This window comes from Marmota monax, unplaced genomic scaffold (genome assembly GCF_021218885.2).
Source record: "Marmota monax isolate L192 unplaced genomic scaffold, Marmota_monax_Labrador192_F-V1.1 WCK01_AAM20220418_F8-fsc00356, whole genome shotgun sequence".
Lineage (NCBI taxonomy): Eukaryota > Metazoa > Chordata > Mammalia > Rodentia > Sciuridae > Marmota > Marmota monax.
In genome coordinates, this window is record NW_026694682.1 from 389,926 (window position 1) to 412,386 (window position 22,461).

A 22,461-nucleotide genomic window follows, 5' to 3' on the forward strand; every position below is an offset into this window, starting at 1 on the left:
CCAAGGAAAACAGAGGCCCGTCTGCTGCCCAGCCAGGACTCCTGCCTTCCATGGCTCTGCTCAATGAACCAGGGTCTGGTGCTAGAAGGGGATTCAGTGTGTTCCACTGCCCTGTGAGCTACCAGCAGACAGCACACTGTCCCTGCTGGGATGCCCCAGCAGGTATGCCCACAACCAGGAAGGAAAAGCAAGAGCAAGAATTGACTGAGACAAAGTGGCTTCCCTCAGGTCAGATAATAGCTTACCTGCCCTCAGCCATAACCAGCTCCTGCTTTTTGGGCCCCAAAATCCTTCTCAGTCAATCTCCTGGGGAGGCTCTCGGAGACCCCATTCCAGCTGGACCCTTTGAGAGAAGGTCACTCCAGATTCAGGGAAAAGTAACCAGAGGCTTTGAAACATAACAGCTGCAAATAAGAGCTCCAAAGACTGGTGTTTGGGGACAATTCTGAAGATGTGACTATTCCCTTGAGAGAGGAGATAAGGGAGTTTGGAGCTGCCCCTCCTCCTATTGCCTTCAGACCTGAGTGCACATTCATGCCTCATCCTGCCCCCATCCCAGGGACATCCCAAGTGACACAGCAATGACCCTGGGCAAGAACTCAGAGCTGCCTCATCTGTAACTCGTCCCTGTGGTGTCGACTATGACAACTAAGGAAAGTCTGTAAACCAGAACCCCAACCACGGCAGTGGGGGCAGCCCTCCCTGTGACCATCCTCAGACTGTGATTTCTGGGCTTTCTTGGAGAATGTCTCAGAGCTACCCTGGAAGGGTTCTTAAGCTCTCTGCACTCCTAGAAGAGACATCAGGCTCAAAGGAACCCTGAGAATATCAGAGATGTGCTCCTCGCCCCTCACATAGGGTTGACCACTTCTGGGGAGACAGCCACTGAGATGAGGCAATGGTCTCTCAGGTAGAGGGCTCAGGCCTCATTTGGACTGACCCCTGATCTAGGCGTAGGTATCAGGTCACCCAAGGAGTCAGGATTCCTCAGGTACCCACAGAGGGGACTGAGACCCTTCCTGCACCAGCGGGGAACCAGGACCCTGGGAGGGAGATGAGGTCCCCGCTGGGGAAATGTCCTAGATGTCCTAAGACTGGAGTCTGAGGACTCTTTGGGCCCTTCATACCAACCAGTATAATGACTAGATCACAGTCACAGCTAGATGAACAAAATGCACCACGAAGAGACAGTCTGCTTGTGCTTTTGACGCGTTATCAATTTTTATTTAAAAACATGCTAAAAACATGGTGCTCAATAAAGCCAGGACCGGGATGAAGGGGACGCACATGTAGGGCACTGCAAGCAGAAAAGTGCATTTGAAACCAACAAGCGTGCACTCCAGGCTCTCCTGTGCTGCCCGGGGACAGCGGGCAGGGTGTGGACAGGAGGCCCACACTCCTCAGAGACACCATTCGAGGCAGGGAGGCCAGGACCCACCCTGGACCACTGCCTCACAGTGGTAGAGAAAAGGAAAATGGGAGAATGGGACACAAGAGGGGTCACTGGGCTCTGAAGGGCTGAGGGGGAAAGAAGAGACCCCAAGCACCTGGCACCCAGCTCCCATCCTGTGCCATGTCCCTGCTAGTTAGCACCTCCACCAGAGGGTGGGCAGGGGGCTGGAGAGGAGGAGACAGTCACTCCATCCATCTGTCTACTCTGTAGCCACCCAAACCTGGAGGCATGGCTACCTAGTTCCAAGTCCAACCAGAACACGTGCGAGGGGATCTGGGGTGTGTTCAGCGACCTTTCCAGGGCGAGGGCCCAAGATGCAGGCCCAGGCTGGCAGGAAGGCTGGTGGCACCGATCCAGCTCAGAGAGCGTGGCTGCGCAGGGGAGATTTGCACCCTGACACCCACCGCCAGCCACCCCAAGGCAGTTCTCAGCCGTGAGTTCACCTCCTCAGCAAGATGGCTTCAAGGAAAGGCTGAGTCTACATTAGGCATTCCCTTGAAGTCGCCTGCAAACCCTAAGGGACTTTGTGAGTCAGGTCTATAAATTGCTTGCATCAGACCTAATTGAACTCACTCTGACTTTGGCAAGGGAGGGAATTCACTCGGCGGGATTTGGCCCCAATGAGATCATAGTAGGGAGAAATGGAGAAGACACTGAGCCACCTTCCTGGCCTTCCGGATAGTGTGGGGACCGTTCTGCAGGATGGTCAAGGGGCTCAGGAGAACACCTGCCCTTGCATGGAGACTTCCACCCCATGTAGACTCAGCAACATGAAGGAACAGGTGAGGCAAAAAGGCAGTTTGGGGACTTGTGGACAATGCTCTGTACATGGACGGATGAGGAGGGGGCTGGTGGGGTCAGTGGCGGGGAGGGACTGCGGCAAAGGCTCCAGAGCAAGAGGCCACCCTGAAGCACTCCAGAAACAAGACTGCCAGGGAGGCTAGACACCTCCTAACATACTAGGCTTTTGCTGTGGATATTAACAAAAATTAAGAATTGCATTGATAGGCATAAATGAACCCATCCCCACCACCAAAAACATATGCACCAGGTCTCACTGCGCTCCAACACTTGTTGCTGAATGTCTCTGTATTTGGGGCCCTAGAGAGGCAGCTGCTGCTCCTAACCAGAACAGGCCAGAGCAGCTCTACTCACGTTGCCTGCCCCACATGCCCCAGGACCCGCCCCGCTGCGATGTCCATCAGCACCATGCTCCTGTCTCAGGGAAGTGGTTTTCACTCTGTCCTACTCACTGAGACCACTTTGTTTTCCACTCCCACCCCCAAAACATGAATCCTGAACACACCAAAAGTCCTGCGCTCCTGGTCCCGATTTCTATGTTAGTGAAGGTGAGTGGAGAGTGACTGGTTGGCTGGTGGCCTTTTCAGCTCTGGGAACAGACAAGGCAGGTGGAGTTTGGTGAGAGATCTAGGCAATGAGCAGGGAAAGGCAGCTGCCCACACAAGGCCCCACCCAGTGACACGCCTGGCCCCTAGCGAGCCCCAAGGTGACCTTTTCAAGCTCAGTCCTGTGGATTCTTGAGTTTTTAAACTATAGACGAGCCCCAGTTCTGGCGGGGGTGCCCTGCTATAGCTGAAAACCCGCCTGTTGGTCTCCACACCCAGGTCTGTGTGTGCCAGGACTGACTGCTCTTTTTTCCTGGGACCTCTGTGACAAGATCCCCCAACCTCTGGGGTTTTCTGTATCTCATTTCCTTGGGATGATACAAGATGTGGTGGCCACCCACCCCTCTGCAGACAGCAACGAACCCCCGCAAGGGGATGAGGGCCCTGGGAGCCACGTGCTCCCGTCCCTCCTCCCCCAGCAGGGTAGTCAGCTGGGGTAATCTGGCAGGGACAGTCATGTGTGCCGGTTCAGCCTCCCCCTCCTGATGGGCCTGGATCCTCTGCCACCATCTGAGCAGCTGACCATGAGGACTGCTTCCCTCTCCTAAGGTAAGTGACAATGAATGTGTGCAGTTCCTGAACTAGAGGGCTGTATCTCAGAGTCTGCGGCAGGAATGTCTGTGAAAGTAACAGGGGTTATGGGACCTGGGCATGAGTGGGAAGGGAAGCCACCCAGGCCAGCAGAGGGAGGAAGAAGGCCACACTAAAAACTGCTCACCATTGAAAAGCACAAGGCTCTGTCAGCTTTGGCCACAGTCCTGGAAAAGCCCTTCACCAGCCACCTACCTGGAGGACCCCCAGCCCACCCCACCACTGCTCTGGCCTCCCTGGCTCGGTCAGCAAATGCCACTGCCCCTGTGCAGGACGCCCTGTCATGCCCATATGATGCTCCTTTGTCTTTCCCACCTTTCCTGGGCCCCTATTCACAGATGCCAGGCCTCAGGGGGCCGCATGCTAGCCATCCCCCCTCCTTCCTGGTACATCTCAGGCAGAGCCTGGTGCGTCCCACCCAACAGCTTCAGGAGTATCCGGGTGGAAACTGGACGGATGTCCCATCTCCCCACCCTTCCCCACCCACAGGAGAAGGAAACTCAAACCGTTAAAGAAATCAACACAGTAAAAAGTTATAAATCAGAAAAGCTAACCCTAAACTTATCTGAGAGATAATATTCCTGAATAATCATAATCAGAGTAAAATAAAATAAAAAAGTTACACTGTAAGGTATAAAAAGCCTGGGCAAGATGCTCCAGCGGGCGGCGGTCGGACCCGCCCTGGCCAGCTCTCTGGCTGGGCGGTATGGACGGCAGTGGCCTCCGCAGGGGCAGACTCTCCCCCGGGGCGGGGGGAATGCTCTGCTCCCCACCCCACCTGGGGACAAAGTGTCAGTGTGAGGAAGGGCAGCAGGTAGGAACCCATCAGTGCTGGAGACTTCCTCCTTGGCGTCCCCCAGCCCACCCTGTCGTCTTTGGCAAATCGCAGGTGCAGGAATCCAGGTGTCCAGTGCCCCAAGGTCTCTGCGCGCTGCCTCCCACTGGGCCCTCCGCCCTCTGAGAAGTCTGAGGCTGAAGTGGGTGGGCAGGGGGAGGGCAGACGAGGGAGGTGGGGCAGGGATGGCAGTCTGGAGGGCACAGGCAGGGGACGAAGTTCAGATCCTCTTCCCTGGCACAGCGTCCGGGTGGGGCTGGGCGCCCCCGCCAGCCCGCTCACGCATCATATTTTTTACCCGTCCGGTGGATGTGCTGGAACAGGGTCATGGAGAAGGCCATGCCCAAGATCTGAAAGACAAGGGGAGGGGCTTAGATGGTTGCTTCGGCAGCCCAGGATCTAGCCTCAGCCTTGGGAGCCTTGGGAACGTCACAGGGCACCCAGCACAAGTGGAACTAAACATGCATGTGCTGGGAAATGCTCTGGGGTGAAGAAAACAGCCAGCCCAGGTTACCGGGGGACACAGCACAGGGCCACACAGGTGGACTCCAGCTGAGCTGCTCAGAGCTATGCGTACAGAGCCCCACTGCCACTGCCCCCCTCCACAGATGACACGTCAGAGGCAGGTGTGAAGGCTGAAGGCATGAAGGATCCGACCCTGAATGACTCAGGAGCCAACAAGAACCACGGGGAAAGAGGGAGGTGGTGGTGATGACAGATGAAATTCACACCGAGTCGCATGCTTAGTTCTAGAACACTGGACATGAGGCCTCAGGCAGAGGTGCTTGGGACAATGTTAGTACTTGTTTGTGTCTTTTGACCTCAATCTGAAAGAGGGTGGTGACCTGGACAAGCACAGGAAGAAGAAGGGGGACAGCTGTGGCTTCCTGGTCACCACATAGTATGCCACTGCTCAAGTCGTAAAACTGGTGGCCAGGAGACACTGTGTGTGTCTTCTCTGGCTCGAGTGCAACTAGAGAAGATCATATCGAGCGACACCAACACCAACAGCCTGGTGCCAGCAAGTGTGGAGCACCATCTTGCTCATCCCACCCGAGCTGGATGACAACTGCTAGACAGAGCTCAGCCCCGCCGTGCACCAACAGACTACTTAATGCCCCCCTCCTCGGGTCAGGTGCAGTAGAGGTGCTCCGTGGCTCCTCGGGATGCCCCTCACCTGCATAATGAGGATGCACATCCCCACGGTGCCCAGCACGTGCTTATTCTCATCAAACCACATCTTCACTTTTTCGTAGCAGCCCTGGGGAGCAAGACACAGGTGAAGGTCCCGGCATGACATGAGCTCCCCCAGCTCAGCCCCACCTCACTTTCCCTGCCAGGCCCTACCTCCTGGCCCTCGCTGACCCTCCATTCTGGTCCTCCTTCCTGTGAGCAGCCTCACCCCACCCAAGGTTCCCCCTACAAGGTACACAGCCACAGACCCCCTTCAACCCTTAACCTTGGACTCTCCCAACTGGGGGCCCAGCATGTGTGTGCGAGCGTGTACACACACCCCTGCCTTTTGACTCCACCCTGGTGTCCCCGCCCACTCCCCAGAGAGCCCATCCTTGTGCCTGTGCCCGTCATCCCCGTGCCAGGCCATGCACCACGTGGCGGACTCCAGGACTCACCGTTTTCCACAGGGGCGTGGTGGCGTTTCGCCCACAGCCCTGGGAGTTCTCCATGCAGCAGCGGTCGGGAACTGTGTTCTCCCCCAGGACTGGGTACCAGTCCGTGTAGTCAGTGACCCCACAGCAGTGCATCTGCCGGGCAGGGATGGAAGGAGCTGTTAGAAGCACCCAGCCAGCCCCGCCCACCCAGGCCGTCCCCTGCCTGGGCCAACCCCAACCCCTCAGAAGCAGCCGTGCTGAGGTTCAGGTCAGGAGACAAAGGGCCTTCTTCTTGCCCTTCCTTGGGCTGTGGTAGAGCCCTGGGGGAGGCAAGCAACTGTTCCAGTCCCCTGCTCACCCAACAGCACCTCCAGCTCTTTGCTTTGTGATGCAGACCAACCATCCCAAGTTGGTGGCTCGTAGGTCCACCGGCCAGTTCTCAGGGCTTAAAGTGGGGTGTCGGCAATACTGACTTATTTTCCTCTTAGAATCAGAGCTTGTTACCTGAGCCGAGCACAATCATGGCGGCCAGTCCTTGTGAGATAAATCCTACAGTTCACCCCAAAGCCAAGCCACTCCCAGAGCTCCCTCAGGCCTGTCCACTCCTGTGTCTGGGCCCCCTGGCCTCCGTGCTCACCTCCTCATCCCTCTTCTGCTGTATCCCATGGTATAATGCCTGCTCCATTTGTTCAGGCAAATGCCACCTGATAGGCGGCCTGAAGGCCCGGCCACCACCCCGCCTTCCGCTGGCCTTGCCCGACGCCGCCGGAGCCCTCACCTCAGCCTGGATGATGTTCCAGGCGTTCTTGAGCCCCACGTTGTTCTCGGTGTTATACAGCCGCAGCCCTTCCTTCAGGTCCTTCTTTGCGTTCTCGTTCACCTGGGAGGTGAACACTGCAGGTTGGAGGGGGCCAGGATACGGCGCCCGTCCCTGACCCAGGCCAGGCCAGCCAGGACTGGGCAGGGGTGCTCCCGGGTGGGGGAGGGAAGGCAGCAGGGATGGGGGCAGGGCGCTTGGGCTTCAGTCTGCCCCAGGAGCATCGTCACCTGCCACCTCCAGCAACGCATGGCCCACAGAGCCAGCACTACCACAGGACGAGGAGAGCAGGCGGCACGCCCCCACCGCCTGACCAGGACCACCACCCACACCAGCCACTCTGTCCTGACATCTTCCCCACACACTGCCCCACACCCTGGGCAAACAGGGTGGCCGATCAGTCAGTCGCTCTGATCTTATGTCCACCTCTCGAGCAAGTACCGTGGCCTCTCTCACCTCGGCTTTACCAGTGTTATTGGAAGAAGAATGTCAATTTTGTGAGAATTCAAGGACAAGAATTCTTATAAAGAACCAAGAACAGGGCTGACACAGAAATCTCCTCATGCTATTTCTTTTCCCTTTCACAGATGCAAAACTAAAGAGTTATTGTTTCGAATCCTAATGATGCCTGTAACTTTCTGTGTAGTTTGGGCAACTGCTTCCAGAACCCAGAAACAGATACGCACATAGTTATGGGGAGCAGATCGGCAAAAGGGCCTCGAAGCCCAAGAAACCAGCACATGGGTGACCGCTCTGCAACACTACTGAGAAGATTCTCCAAGTTGGCCACAAACCGCCCATCCTCGGAAGGTGGCTGGGGCTCACTCTGGCCATCCTTCTAATCTGAGGTGCTGTCTGAGAGCAGCGGTCTATCCTGGAAGGTCTCTGGAGATGTAGCTACTCTCTACTGTTAACCCTACTCAACCAGAGTCACCTGGAATATGCCTCCAGTATTGGGGAGCTCACTGGAGGGAGAGGCAGTCGACGGCCACCCTGGGTAACTTGGGATTCTACTTCTTAAGACTATATACAACATCGAACTCCCCAACTGGCTCCAAACTCACCTCACCTTCCATCCAGGTCTTTCCTGGCTGCCTTTCCTAACTCTTGGGTCAATTCACTTTCTTCACAGGTAGAGTCTGTCTACACTGTCCTCTGGCCAGGGGAAGAACCCTGGCTTGTCTCAGCCCAACCCCTGGGCTGTGACAGCTATGAAATTCCGTTCACCACTCCCTTGCTGGAAGGCTTACCTTGTCCATGTAGACAAAGAAGAGGATGAGCAAAATCAACTCTGCGAGCAGGATGATCAACAGGACGATGAAAAACTGGAAAGAAAAAGTCCAGGCATGGGCACAGGATAAAGGTGATGGCCAGGGGCAGGTGCAAATGAGCAACGTGGGAAGGCAGCACCCAGGCAGGGTATCCCAGGTCTGGAAGGGGCCACCACCTCCCAGGGAAACCCAGAGAGACCACGAGTCTAAGGGGAGAGGGTCAACTAGGGGCAGGAGTGTGGTCAGGCACAGAAAATTCTAGAAGCAATTTCCCTGGGCTCAGGTTGGGCACCCGTTGGCTTATGTTCTAGGCCTTGCCCCTTTCTATTGCCCAAGTTCAGGGAGACCTGGAGTTCAGAGGGCTGGGGACAGGGGGCCCAACTCACACTGAGGAGGAGGCACTTGTTTTCCTTGATGGCCCCCAGACAGCCGAGGAAGCCGGTCACCATGACAATGGTTCCTATGGCGATGACTAGATTGGCTGCAGACAGCGAGGGGAAGCTGGGGGAGAAGGTGGCAAAGTTGCCTTGGGACACGGAGAGCCAGATGCCCACTCCAAGCAGCCCGCAGCCACAGAGCTGGAGAGAAAGGAAAAGCTCATTAGACCCACACTTGCACTCCTCTCCCTGGAAATCCAAGGGCTGCATGTCCCCAGCCCCAGCCCTGAGACACAAGACAGGTGAGAGCAGGGCCAGCGGCCAGGTCATGGTCACAGACCTAGATGAATCCCACCAATCTGTACCTCAGCCTCCCCATTTGGTGAAGGGGATTAGACCAGATTCATGAACCTCATCAGTTCACGCTCAGGATCAAATTAAATAAGACAGAGGCAAAGCAGGCAGCAAACACCTCGAAGGTCCTAGAGAGGAAAAAGCATTGGGGCGGTTCCACTAGACAGAAAAGAGGCCCCACCAGGGCAGAGGCCAGGAGAGGGGCGTGTGGCCAGGGGAAGCACGTGAGGACCTGTCTCTGCACTGGAGAGAACGTCGGGGTCTGGTTTCTCAGAAGGAAAACTTGCTGCGGGTATGTCCTGTTGCCCAACCAGAAGAGCCATTTGCCGCTGTTCTCAGAAGCCTGAAGAACAAATTTCCCCAGACAGAGGGAGAAACGCTCTCATGGGGCCAGCTGAGGGGCTGCCAAAGTAGTACAGGAGGTGGGAGTTCACAGCTGCCCTTGGTGCCCATCAAACTAAGCCAGCCACCAGCGTGATGGACCCGAAAACTGACCCTCCTCCCCACACCTCTGGGCTGCGACGGAAGCCAGCAGCTCTGCCTGGGGAAGCTTCCCTTTCATTGGCGGCAGATCTCAACATCTGCCTCATTATATGCTCCATATAGCTGATACTCCCCGCTCCCTGCACTGGCTCAGGGGACATGTACTGAGTTTGAGGAGCCAATCAATCTGTCAACCAATCTTCATTATCTACAGCATGCAGCACCCCACACCAGAAAAGCTACAGGCGCTTTAGAGACCTGCCTTCCAGGGGCCTCCATTCTGGCTGGAAGGGGGTAATAAAAACACAGCATCTACCACCCTGGGGCAGTACACGCTGGTGCCAAAGAAATGCTACAGGGGTCCAGAGGAGGAGATGAACTTGGGGTAGGATAGAGGGCAAGAACATTCCACACAAGGAAAATTGTAGATGGAAAGGGCTTGGGAGTCACAGATTTTATACTCAGCTTCAGCCTGTCCTGGCTATAAGACCTTGAAAACTTCTTGATTAAAATAATATTACCCTCCTACTGGACTGTTGGGAGAATTCAAGTGAACTAAAGTATGTGAAGTGGCCAATGCCAGGCACCATTTGCTGAGAAGGAATTTACTGAGCATCTACTATGTACCAGGAACTGTACTCATAGCTGTGGCTACCTGAAGCAAACACAGACAGACCCTATTTTCAAGTTGTTCTTGTTCAGGGAGAAACCACAGATGTGGCTGAGACAAGGTAGTTCACAATCAGGCAAAGAGGGCTCTGTCATATGCCCAGGAAAGTGAAGGGAAAGGGCAGCAGTGCCCCTGGGGGACAGCATTTCCTTCACTCTTTCAGCCCACAAACCCAAACTGGGCTCGGAGTTATTAAGTGCTGGTCCTGTCCTACACACTGGAAAGATGGCAGGAAACAGTCCCAGCACACTCTGCCTTCATGAAGAGATTCCTATGGGGACAAAGTCAGATGAGTTCTCAATGATATAAACCAGGAAGAGAAATAGTTTGAAGGTCACTGGATACAGGATGGGCAAAGAAGGATCATGGAAAAGGTGGCATGTGAGGAGCAACCCCCCCCCCCAAAAAAAAAGGGAGAGTGAGCCACAGAGACATGTGAAGAAGGAATGTTCTAGAAAGGGTACAACAAGTGCAAAGGCTGTACAGGTTGGAATGAGCCTGGCCAGCCAAGCTGCCAGGGGCTGCAACACAGTAAGTGAGGAGTAAGCACAGTAGGGGACGAAGGAGGCGGGGTGGCCCGGGGACAGATGAGACAGGATCTGGCAGGTAGGCAGATGTGGGTGTTCTCAGCGTGTTCCTGCAGCTGCAGAATGACAGCATCTGATTGATGTCTTCAGGTGACTGTGGCTGCTGTTCTGAGAAAAGACCCTGGAGGGCAAAGGGGGCAGCCAGAGAGCAATGAGGAGCTGCTGTGGGGGTGGCTAAGAGCAGGTAGTGACAACCCTGGTGGTTCTGGAGGAGCAATGTGAGACAGACAGTATTGACAGGGCTTGCTGGGCCCTGAAGAATAAGCAAGACTTTGATAAGTGGGGAAACTGAAAGGGGGCCCAGGCCATGCATGGGGGAAAAATAAGGTAAGGGATATCTCCATGTGTTACTAAATCAGAGATGGTTCAAGGAGCCATAGGAGATCAGTTAAGTAAGCTGAACAACAGCCTGGGTCCCCCTCACGGTGGAGAGTGGCCCTGCATCTCTCTTACTCTGAAGCAGCCCCAGGTGGAACCAGGTCAAGGTTCCCAAGGAATGCACTTGGCTGAAACGGGGCATCACATAGCTTTGCAGGGGGCAATGGGTGTCACTACCCTCTATGACCACTAGGTGGCGCTCCAGCCCGGCTCAGAAGCTCTTTGAATTTTCCCTTGAAACTTGCATCCAACTTGTCAACAGACTTTCTTCAAATCCGGTCAGTTTCTGTGCTGCCGTCTCAATTTTTCTTTCATTAATCATACCCTGGAAAAATTCATGATTTTCAGGCTGAAGATTTATAGCTAAAAGTCAGACACTGGAATGAGAAAGCTGAAAACTGCTATAGCAGGCACTTGCCACCAGTAGAACAGCCTGTGAAACAGACCTCACTTTGGGACCCCTGGAGCTGCAGGATGCCCCCACCACCCTGCAGTTAGAGATGCATAAGGTGTCCCAGGCCCCAGAGCCTGGAGGCCCTCGGAGCAGTCTTCTCCAGAAGGCATTGCTCACTGGGAGCTAGCCAGGGGTCCCTTCTGCACCTGAGTCTCCATTTCCCCGGGGTGGCGGGCGGGGACCTGCTGTGATGCCTAGCAGCCCCTCCCTGGGAAACCTCAACAGTTCAGAACTTTCTGGGGACTGGTCATCTCTTTCAATTCGTTCTCCAACTTCACATTCCACATTCTTCGACGTGCTCTGCAAGCTTCTCAGACACCCTGTCCAGATGCCTCCTACCGGGGGAACAGAGCCAGTGCCTTGTCCCCACACCTTGCTTCCCTTCTCACCAAGGTCCCACGGGGCCCCAGGCTGAGACCCAGGCAAGATCTGCTGCCTGTGAGTGCAGCCTGTCCCCAAGTCCTGGCAAGCCTTCCTCTCACAGCCCTTACGCCTGTTCCCTGCTTCCCATGAAGCGGCACCCCCAGCTCTGGGGCATCGCACACAAATGCCTGTTGCTCAATGAGGCCCGCACGGGGCAAGGTGGTACCACACACATCCCCGCTGCCACACTCCTGAATCTTCAGGGTCTCCTGCTAAAATGAACCCTCTGTCCCCAGTTTTGGAAAACCTAGCACCAGCAGAGCCTCCAGGCAAGAAGAAAACACAAAGATCAGGCCTTAATTTTACAGATAGGGAACGTGCAGGGGGATGGACACATGGCCAGGCTGGAATGGGACTTCGCCTCCTGACTGTGTGGGCAGGCTCCTACACCTTCTCCTCCCCAGGAGACCTGCGAGCATTTGCTACATCTGGCGAGGTCCCGCGGCACTCGCTGCCTCTGGATTCTGTTTCTCGGCCCACATAGAGCTGCCTGGATCCTCTTTCCAAATGCCTCTCGCCACACTGCTCCCTGGTGTGACCTTAAGATTCTGTAGCTCTCCAAGGCCCAATTCCTTTAAACTGTGGGATTTAGACTAGATCACTGCTCAGGGCCCTTCCAGCATGATCCTAGCCAAGTCTCAGCCAACTGCTCTCATCCCCTAGGCCAGTGGTTCTCAAGCAAGAGCAGTTTGCTCCCAGGGGGGCACGCAGCATGGCTGGAGACATTTTTGGTTATGCTCCTGGCATGCAGGGGGTAGAGTCCAAGCATACTGCTAAACACCCACAGTGCTCAGGACAATCCCCCACAGTAAAGAAAGGCCTGGCTCAAATTGTCAATAGAGTTCCCCATGCCAGGCACCCCCCACCCCCTGCTGTCAACTCCTTGAGAAGACAGCTACGGGGAAAGGAGAGCTGGCTAAAGACAGGGCTGGTTCTGAAGGAGATGTCACGACACACAAAAAGTGCTGGAAGTGTCCAGATGGGGCAGGACCAGGTGGCTGTGAGCAGGGGGAGCAGTGGACAGCAGAAACAGGTCTGTTGCAGAGTTGGACAGCAAAGCCTGCCCTGGACAGACGGGAGGTCAAGAGGGCAGTACAGGGGACAGGGAGAGGCAGGGGTGGGAGAGGAGAGGAGCAGGGCAGGGAAGTGGCCCCATGTAGAGGGAGGCAAGCACAGGAAGGAGGCACGGCCTGGGGCAGCACGTTCCACTCAGTGCCAGAAGCTTAGCGGGTGGCATTCGGGAAAATTCCCTTCCCAAACCAGAGGTTTGTCTCAGCTGTGATGACCGGGCTATAATCAAGTCCGAGGCTGGAGAATCTGGGGCGAGGCAGTGTGACTCAGGGAATCGGGACCCGGCCAATGTCAGCAACGACTGGCCCGAGGTCACCAGCCACCCCCGGTGTGGTCCAGGCCTGGCCAGTGCCCTTTTCCAAGCGGGGTCAGGCTTAGGGAACCTTCTGAGCAACAAGCCTCCCCTTCCCCTTGCCCACCTCCCCAACTGAGGCCATTGCAAAATAGCTTCCATTAGGGCTCCAAATAAATCCACATCCAAATTTGAGAAGATAAATTCTACCCTTGCATTTGCCCAGAACCTCTGTGAAGGCGGGGTTTGGTGTCTGTTTTGTTCATGGCCACATCCCTGTGGCCTCGAACAGCACCTGACTCTTGGCCATGCTGGGCCTCCCCTTTTCCAGAGCTATCTTGTCTGGTCCCTGCACAAGAGGCACAGAGAGGAGCCCTGGGCACAGAAAGGAGCCCGCAAGCCAATGAGAAAAGCCTCAGCTCCCTGGGGCCCACCCAACACATGCCCAGCAGGTAAACCGAGGCCCAGGCAGGCTGTGTCGGGCTTCAGGCCAGCTCTCCACACTCCCTCACTTATTAAGGCAGTGCTAATCAGCCTCATGTCCCCACAGCATTTCTCCTCATCTTCAATTTAAATCATATTGATTTATAGTCTTAATATATGGATCTGCCATGTGTCCTTATGTATGGGCCACCTGGGCACCATTTCTCCAGCAATAGGGCCTGCACATTGTCCTCCCTCCTGAGCATCTACCCCAACCTGCATGAGCTCAGGACAGCCACTACCCATATCCTCTCACAGCCCAGTCTCTCACCAGTATGGAGGTGGCTCCTCCCGGGAATGACCTGGACAAGGCAGAATTCAGAGCAGCACATCAGGGACCCCCAACCTTTGTGTAGACGTGACCCACCCTCACCAAACATGATCCAGGATCCAGGTCTATGGTTCATCCATTTTCTTCCACCATAAGGTCCAGAACATGTCTGGAATACTCAACATTTGTTCCATGGATGGATAGACGAATAGGTAGTTGGACAGATGGACAAATGGAAGAGGGTTTAGGTGGGGGACCTCTGCAGGTCATAGCCTGGTACAGGACCAGATCTGGACACATACAACCACTTGAAAAAGAAGCCCTCTATGCGTCCTATCCTCCCAACTAGAACCCCCAGGGCCCCCAAGTTCCTGCCACTCACCCCTCTTCAGCTCCTCACTGGCCTGGGGTGTGGCGCCTGCTCACTGGGCAGCCCCCATCAGAGCCCTGTGCACCCTCGGGCATCTGAATCCCCTCTCCCTCCTGTGCTCGCGGAGCCCCATCAGACAGCAGGCCTGGGGGGTCTGATGTCCCTGGTAACTCCCCAGCTCAGCCCCTGGCACCCCTGCCACCCTCAGCCCCTCTGTACTTGCAGGAACTTCTCAATTGCTAGGTATCAGCCCTCCCCATTGCTTTCAATGCGCAGGGACAGGCCCAGAGTTTAATGGCATTTAATAAATTAGTAGATATGGAAAATAAAAGAAAATCAAAACTGCTTTAATTTCACAGCTTGATGTGCTGTCTAATAACGAACCGCCCCACCCGGGGAGAGGCCAACCTGCCAAGAACGTCACTGCAGAGGGCGAGAGACAATCTATCAGCTCCAGGAGAGGGGCTGCTACTTTGTATTTCAGACGGCCCCTGCCTCCAGGGGCCCCGGCTGCTCATTCATTCTCAAAGCCGTAAAGAGAGACACAGGCGGGACTGGGAACGAGGGGAGAGCAGGATCGTGCTTCCAATTCTGCACGGAGGGAAATGAAGGGACAAAGTCACAGATATGGCTTTGCCAAAGTCACCCAGCAGGCAGGAGGATCACAGCTCTGCAGAGCGGGCGGTAACCATGCCGGGCACCCAGGTCTCGGTGTTTGCCATCTGACGAGCACCCCTTCCTCTTTTTTGCATAATCCTGCTCAAGAATTCTTTCTACTAACTCAAGAACCCACTTCCCTGTGGCTAACGTGCATCCGTCCTCGTTTTGCCCAAGAAGCTCACCAAGAGGCAAGTGGGACAGGCCTTTAAATATTTGACGATGTGTATCTAACGACGTTCTTTCCCAAGTCTCCTCCTAGCCCATTTAAGGGCTTTTACATCTTTCACCTCTGAGTCACCCTCCACTATTCATCTCTCTCTCAAACTGAAAGTCAGACTCCAGCTACAGGAAGACCAGCACAAGAGTACAAAGATACCACACTACCCTCCCACACTCTGAGCTCTATACTTCTCCTAATCCAGCCTAAGCCCCATCAGCTTGACTGGTAGCCATGGCTGTTTTCTCACACTGTTCGCACATAATTTAAAGCCAAGTGGCATTACTCCTTGGTCATTCTCTTTGGGACCCCCTTTTTTTTTTCTCTCTCTCTCTCTCAAAGTCTTCACAACTATACTTCTCAGCTCCCAATTCACCAGCTTATAGGTGACAGGGAGATCACACCCATATTTCTGGGCCTAATTTTCCTCCAAATAAACATTACGTAAAGCATTTGCATATCTACAACCCAGTTACATTTGATTATTCCAGAATGGGGTTATTCTCTTAAATAAGATGGCCTAAGAGACAACACTGAAACGCTGTCAGAGGCTAGGGACAGTGTTTGGGAGCTGCCCATCTCTATGCTCTTATGACCCCTGAATCGTATGATCTGAGGAGGCCAGTTCTCTCCAGCAAGCTCTGTCACCCCTTCCCCAGTTCACCCAGAGCCCCTATCAGCCAACAGGGATGCCCATGCGACTCAACTGAAAGCCTAGGAGCATGAGGGGGTGAGGAGCGCAGGACAAGGGGGCTCCTTAAGGTGGAGGACAGCTCCTTGCCACCCTCTACTGTGCTGAGGCCTTGGGAAGGGGGGCACATGTCCAATCAATCAGCAGCAGTCCTGGCTGCTCGAAGAAGGGCTTGGTGTCCTCTCGTCCAGGGAGGGGCGAGCTGCCTGGGCTGGAGCACGTCCCATCTTTCTGGCCTGGCCTCAGCACAGGGTATTTGCCCTTCTGAGGGCCTCACTCCACCTCAGTGTCTACGGACTCTGGGGAGGCCCAGCCCTGGGGGCAGGAGACTTGGGCCTCAAAGCCCAGGCAGGGGGCTGAGAAACGCCAGTCCCTGCAGAGTGAGGCCTTGTGCTGTCCTGACGCAGTTCATTCCTCCACCTGGGGGAAAGGGGAGGAGGTCAACGGAGCCACAGTGCTCACCCCGCGCCCTGCAACCCCCACATCCCCAGGCCTCTGGACCCCCACATCTGACAGCAGAAGGCCTCAGGACAAGTGTCTCAGGAGACAGCTTCTCTCCACCTTCTCCAACTGACCCACAGGCCTGCACCCTGGGTGGGGACCTGAAAAGGGAGGTAGAGGCAAGATCTGAACCCCTACGAGGGCCCACGTGGGGCTGAGGCTGAGGGACGGCCCCAGAAGGACCACAAAATGACGCGTGGCCAGGATGCCAGAGAGCAGTGGATGATACAGCGCACCTGCCAGCCTCGTAAAGGAGGAGTGATCATTCACCAGTCCATAAACATCGACTGCCGCCGCCGCAGCCCGCCAGGGCAGAACCACGCTCCCCTCCCGACCGTCCCACCCATGATGCATGGTGTGCAAACATGACTGGGCTCAGTGGGTGTAGAGAAGGCACAAAGGGGCACACTGTGACTCCATAGTCCCAAGCTCCTCTCGACCCATTCAGCTCTGCCCACTGCTATCAGTAGGAGACTGTGGCCTGTGGACTCCGAGATTCAGCTTCAGGCCCTGATGGACCAAGCGAGCAACAGGACCCAGATGGTTCCCGTCCCTACTTGGGAACACACAAGAAGTCAGTGGCTGACATTGACAGGGCAGGCACGGGGAAGAACATCCCAAGAGGGAGGGTGACGATCGCTGTCAGACCCTCCATGGGAGGCCCGTGTCCTCAGAGCTAGTCCCAGGACTGCCCTGTGCTGGACAGTGGATGATGACGACCCTGGACACACATTTTCTCTATACTCTGGTACTTGTCAACATTCAACAGGAAATGGCACGGAATTCAGGCCATCCCAGCCCAGAGTCTGATGCAAAAGGGGTGCCCTCCCTGCTGGAGTGGAATGGGGAGGGGGGCAGATATGCAGCTCTCACTGTCCAACCCCCAGGGGCCACGGCTGCCAGAGTTCCTGTGCCCGGTGAGGACACAGCCTCGGACCACAGCACGAAGCACTGTCTCAACTCCCAAGGTCGCTGTGAAGTGGGAGGGAAGCACCAAGGACTCACAAGAGCTTGTCAGAGGAGTCTGGAGAACGGGTTTTCCAATCACCACTATAATTTTTTTTTCCTCCCTGCATTTGTTTTACTTTGAGTGTCTGGGGAGAAAGGCTTTCCTGACATCAAAGCTCAGAGAACTCTGCAGCCAGGGCTGCCGGGGGAGACAGGGATGGGCTTAAGAAACCAGCCTTCAAGGACCACATTAAAACGGCCGCCACTGGGCTCTCCCCAAGAAGGCAGAACCGCCAGCAGCCCGGCTCTAAGGACCTGGCACCCAGGGGAGCAGTGAGGTGCTATGCAGCCCTGGCAAGTCACTTGACCTTCCTAAGTTTTCCTCTGTTGAAAGCAAGGAGAGTGCCGGGATGTCGCACAGTGGTGGGACACTTGCCCAGCGCTTGTGAGGTCCCAGATTCCATCCCCAGCATTGCGAAAAGCAAAGAGTGAGGGAGAGAAAAGCACCTCCCCAGCACTTGCGAACACTGAGGGCAAACAGGATCATGCCCACCGTGTCCTTTACGTTCCTCAGAATGAACTACTGCACAAGGTACTGCGCTTTTATTCAAGCTTCTGGAAGCGGGGACAGGACAAGGATGCCTTGAATTCACATTACATAGTTCTGGCAAAGAGCTCAAGTCGTCTGGGAAACTGTAACTCATCCTTCAGGACAGGAATGGTGATGGGATGGGATTGGGGACACGCTCCTGTCTGGGGAAAGTTGTTTCCCCCTCCCAGACATGAGAAGTCATACAACAAAGACACTTTGTCCCTGAGTGCCTTCATTCTACTGTTCATTCCAACTATCAGAGGGGAACCCTTTAATAATCCAACTTGGCTCTGGGCGTGGTGGCGCACCCCTGTAATCCTAGTGGCTGGGGAGGCTGAGGTTCCTGGATCATTAATTCAAAGCCAGCCTTAGCAAAAGTGAGGTGCTAAGCAACTCAGTGAGACCCTGTCTCTAAATAAAACATAAAATATTTAATGGTCAAGTGCTCCTCAGTTCAATCCCTGGTACCCTAAAAAGAAATAATATTGCAACACGGGCCATCTTCCCCAGCCCACATTACACATACAGATATGGGGAAAGACTGTGGTTGACAACCAAGTCCATCTCTGTCCCCAAGACAGCCACCCACACACTCTTGCTCTAACCCTTTGACGTGGCTAACACAGGCTTTGCCTTCTCTCTAGGGATCTGATGTCCACAGCCTGATTATCTGCACTGCCAGCCAGGAGCTGTGTCCACCCACGCCAGGATTTTGGCATTCCTGACATGCTTTGTAGGGGACACAGGCCAGTTAAGTTCAGGTCTCTCTGCCAGAGATGGTCTCAGCACCAACTTAAGTAACAACCTGAGATCTCTCCCTGTCTGTGCCAAGCTCTGCCCACCTCCCGGTGCTCCTGACAGAGGGGGGACAGGGGCCCGCCCTCTGCTTTTCAATATGTGCACCACAGTGCAGGTTACCTGGCCGGAAGCTGCCTGTCTGCGGGGTCACCAGGCACACTCATTCAAGGTCACAGAGCTCTTCACAAGGAGCCATTTCTTGTTCGCAGCACCCAAGGCCAGACACCATCTTCAGCTCACCCTGTCCTGCTGCTGCGCGGGGTGAACTCAGGCACTCTCAAGGACGGACCGCACCAGCCTGGCTCTGCTGCTGCACCTCTGGTGCCCACCGAATCCTCTCAACCCATGGAAGGGCTATTTTGGATCCCCATTTAGAGATGAGAGAAGAAAAGCACAGAGACGTTATGTGGTGAAGAAACCCAGGAAGTCTGACTTCAGCAGCCACGTTCTTGCCCATCACTCTACACTGCAAAGACCCACGTCATCCCCTGGCTCTTTCTCAAATATGCCAGAAAGGTGCCATCAGGACGTGGCCCTACTTTGAGAAAGGAAGGCTATCTGTGGTGTACGACCCATAAGCAGGCCTCGGGGCCTGGACAGTCACAGGAGTCTCCCAGCTTAGTAGGACAGTAGGAGGTCTAGTCTAATCTGGTTTAGTAGTTTAACATAGAAGTCACAAAGACCAGTAGGACAGCATGAGACAAGCACTGCTAGTGACAAAGGTGGTAATGATGCAGTGGTGACGAGGCTGACACTTCTCTCCGAGTCAGGTGCCGTGACAAACCCTTTCCACAAATGCCATGGAAAGCAGTTACTGTTATTTCCCCCATTTCACAAATGAGGACACTAAGGATCAGAGAAGTTGAATATGTCACCTAAGCTCACGCATGGAGTTGGCAAAGTGGGATTTTAAACCAGTTTGCTGGGACCCTGAATCTAATGATAATAACCTCTGTGGGTCTCCTACAGCCCTGGAAAAATTCAAAACCACACTGGAGTAAACATTTTCCACAATTTTCTACCTCAGTATGAGTTGAGGGAGGTGGGGAGCCAGAAGCACAGGCCCAGAGTGAGGGAGAAGCAAGTGGTGGGGCCCTGCAGGGGCTTGCCTGGGGGGCCTGGGACTGCAGTGTGGGTCCAGGTGTGGCCGTGCAGGAGGACAAGGGACACATGCAGGATGCAGGGCACCTGGAGGGAAAAGGACAAGTGTCAGGGTCCAGGCTACAGGAAGGGTGTGGACAGGGGGTGCATGTGTAGCGGGTGGAGATGGCCCAGACTAGGTGGTCCCCCCACTTTGCTGACTGTGCAGAGTTACGAAAATCACTGGTTGTACCTCTGCAAGAAGGAACAAAAGAAAATAGTGTGGAGTTTCCCTTTTTGCTCCTCTATCTCTACAAACAGAAGTGCGTGTGCAAATGACAACCATCCTTTGCCATTTGTCTTCCAGAGAGTACTTCCACAAACGCTATCTCGGCAAATGGCCACAATGATCTTACAAGGAGTTGTTATCCTGTGTTATGGATGAGGAGCCCGGAGCTCAGCAGAGTCCAGCCTTGATCTCCAAGATACCTAGAGCTGGCAGACATGGCAGGCAAGGACATTACGAATAGTCACAGGGACACAGAGTTTCAGAGGAAGGAAGGCACAGAAGCATCTCAAAGGTTTCCCACTTTTTGGAAAGGGATACAAGGACAGCCTGCTTAGGTGCCTGCCTCAAAGGTAGATGTCTGCGCTGAGCTCAGCCCCTGGCAGCTGCTGCAGCCCAGGAGGCCGTGCGATGGGGTCTCCCCTGGGAACACACAAGTGAGCTGGACCTACTAGACTAAGAGGCAGCCACAGTGCAGAACATGGGTCAATCCTGGACTGTGGGTCAGAGACGGCCATGAACAACTCTGGCCTCAAGCCAGGTAGACCTGGTTCAAGTTCCCGCCCAGGCTCTTCATTTACCAGCTGGGGGATTCTCTAGTGCTTATTTTTTAAATGAAGGTTTAATGGTTCCTACCACACAGAGTTGTAGTCAGAATTAAATGAGATTCATGAAAATAAACTTCCTAGCATGGTGCCTTGTACCCAGCCATAAATGGGAGCCATTATTAGTATTTATGGCCTACAGTCGTCATTCACCCAGGTGAGGGAGACCAGGCAGAGCAGCTGTAAGCCAGTGGCGGAGAGAGGCAGGAAGGTGCTGCTGGGTTGGACCCCCGGGGCTTTCCCCGCCCCAAGCCCATGCACCATGAGGCCTCCCTGAGCCCTGGTCACCGAGCAAAGGCAGCACGCACCCACCCAGACATGCTTGAGTCACTGCCGGCCTCCCAGTCCCCAGCCACCCATCTCCGGGAGGCAGCTCGCTTTCCCGATTTGCAGCATGCTTTCTTTTGGCAGGGAGCTGCTGCCGTCTGTGCTCTGGACCGTAAAACAAGTTTTCATCAATAAATTAAGATAAGCGGAAAGCCAGCTCCAGAGGAGGCGGGCTGAGGCAGGCAGGCTGGGGGGCAGGCGGGCGAAAAGTCACTCTGTGACCCAGAAGGGACCATCATGAATCCCAAGCCAGACTGGTGTTTCCCACCCCCTATTGCTGGATCCCAGGTGTCCGAATGGAGCAGGGCTTCTCAGGGAGGGAGAGATTCAGCAAGGCACTGTTATGTCCTGGGAGCCACGTGCAGTGACAGGTAAAGGCCAGTCCTCAGCAATGCTCGGGGCCACCATCATGATCTAGATTCTGTGTTAGACAAACTAACTCATTCGGACATTTGCCTGCCCAATTACTGACACTATAAAACCTCCTCTAAGAGTAAAAATGTTCTCAGAGCACCTGGCCCCTCCTCACTGAGAACCTCCATTCCTCCAAGTGCACCTTCCACACCTGGGCCTCCAGACTTTGCAGCCTCTCTCCTCCCCAGGGCACTGTCTTCCACTTCCTCCCCAACCCTGATTCCTCCCCAGGCGGGGGTGGGGGGGGGCTCAAGGCCCAGCACAAACCCTGGGTCCTCCCACCCAACAGTCTCTACCCATCAGCCTGGAAACTTCTCCCACCTGGCGAGGGCTGACCTTTGCAGGGTACGTGCTTTGTCTGCAGATGGCTGCAGCGGGCAGGAGCCCCCCCCCCTCAGACTTCTCTATGCACAATGCTGGGCAGAGTGGCCTCCTTTGGATAGAGCCAAATATCCACCTCAGGAGCACCCGTGAAGGAGGGAAGGGGGTCAGCAGAGCAAAGCAAGCAACAGGGCACCCCCCCACCCCACACACTAGCACACAACCTCCTCAGGCCCTGACACCCTAACCAGGCAGCAGCATATGGCAGGAGAAGGGCCATCTGTCTGTCCACCACCACACGCAGCAAGGAGTACATCTTGCATATGTTTATGAGTTAATAGACAGGTAAGCCTTCAGGTAAAGTAGCGTAAAGAAGCCCAGTAAGCACAGCACACAAACCAGATGCTGTTCATCAGCTGCGTAACCTGGGGCACATCAACAGGCCCTCTGAGCCCCCATCTATAAAACACAGGTAAACTAGTAACACCCAAAGCCCTTTCCAGCCCTAAAATCCTCTGCCTTCATTCCCCTTACTCCATCCCTGGCGGTAAGACAGCTGCCATCAGCCCATGTTACAGGCAGGCAGGCTGAGGCCCCCGGAATTAGTGACTTGCCCTCAGAACTGGGAGGCTGGAACCAGGCCCTGCTGCCATCTGAATAGTGGTCCCACTTTTCTTAGGGAAGAAGGGAGGAAATGGTATCTACCAGGCACCAGGTGAGCCAGCCTGAGCCATGCCAAGTCATTTACCTCACCCCCTTGTTAGATGACATCATGATGCAAGTCCCTCAGCTAAGGAAACTTAAGACTCAGAAAAGCGACTTGCT

The 22,461-nt window shown here is 54.9% G+C and overlaps 1 protein-coding gene across 5 annotated transcripts in view; it reads right to left on the bottom strand.

Moving 5' to 3' along the window:
- Nucleotides 1–1,196: 1,196 nt before the first annotated feature.
- Tspan9 (tetraspanin 9) overlaps nt 1,197–22,461 on the bottom strand; it is a 198,254-nt gene continuing 176,989 nt past the window's right edge. For all 5 annotated transcript variants that reach the window (XM_046423358.2, XM_046423360.2, XM_046423363.2 and 2 more), the window contains 6 exons: nt 8,370–8,561; nt 7,963–8,037; nt 6,674–6,775; nt 5,917–6,048; nt 5,463–5,546; nt 1,197–4,635 (listed from right to left, as the gene is read on the bottom strand). In XM_046423358.2, the coding sequence (XP_046279314.1) occupies nt 4,564–4,635; nt 5,463–5,546; nt 5,917–6,048; nt 6,674–6,775; nt 7,963–8,037; nt 8,370–8,561 (657 nt within the window). In that variant the 3' untranslated portion in view covers nt 1,197–4,563. The remainder of the gene's footprint in view (nt 4,636–5,462; nt 5,547–5,916; nt 6,049–6,673; nt 6,776–7,962; nt 8,038–8,369; nt 8,562–22,461) is intronic.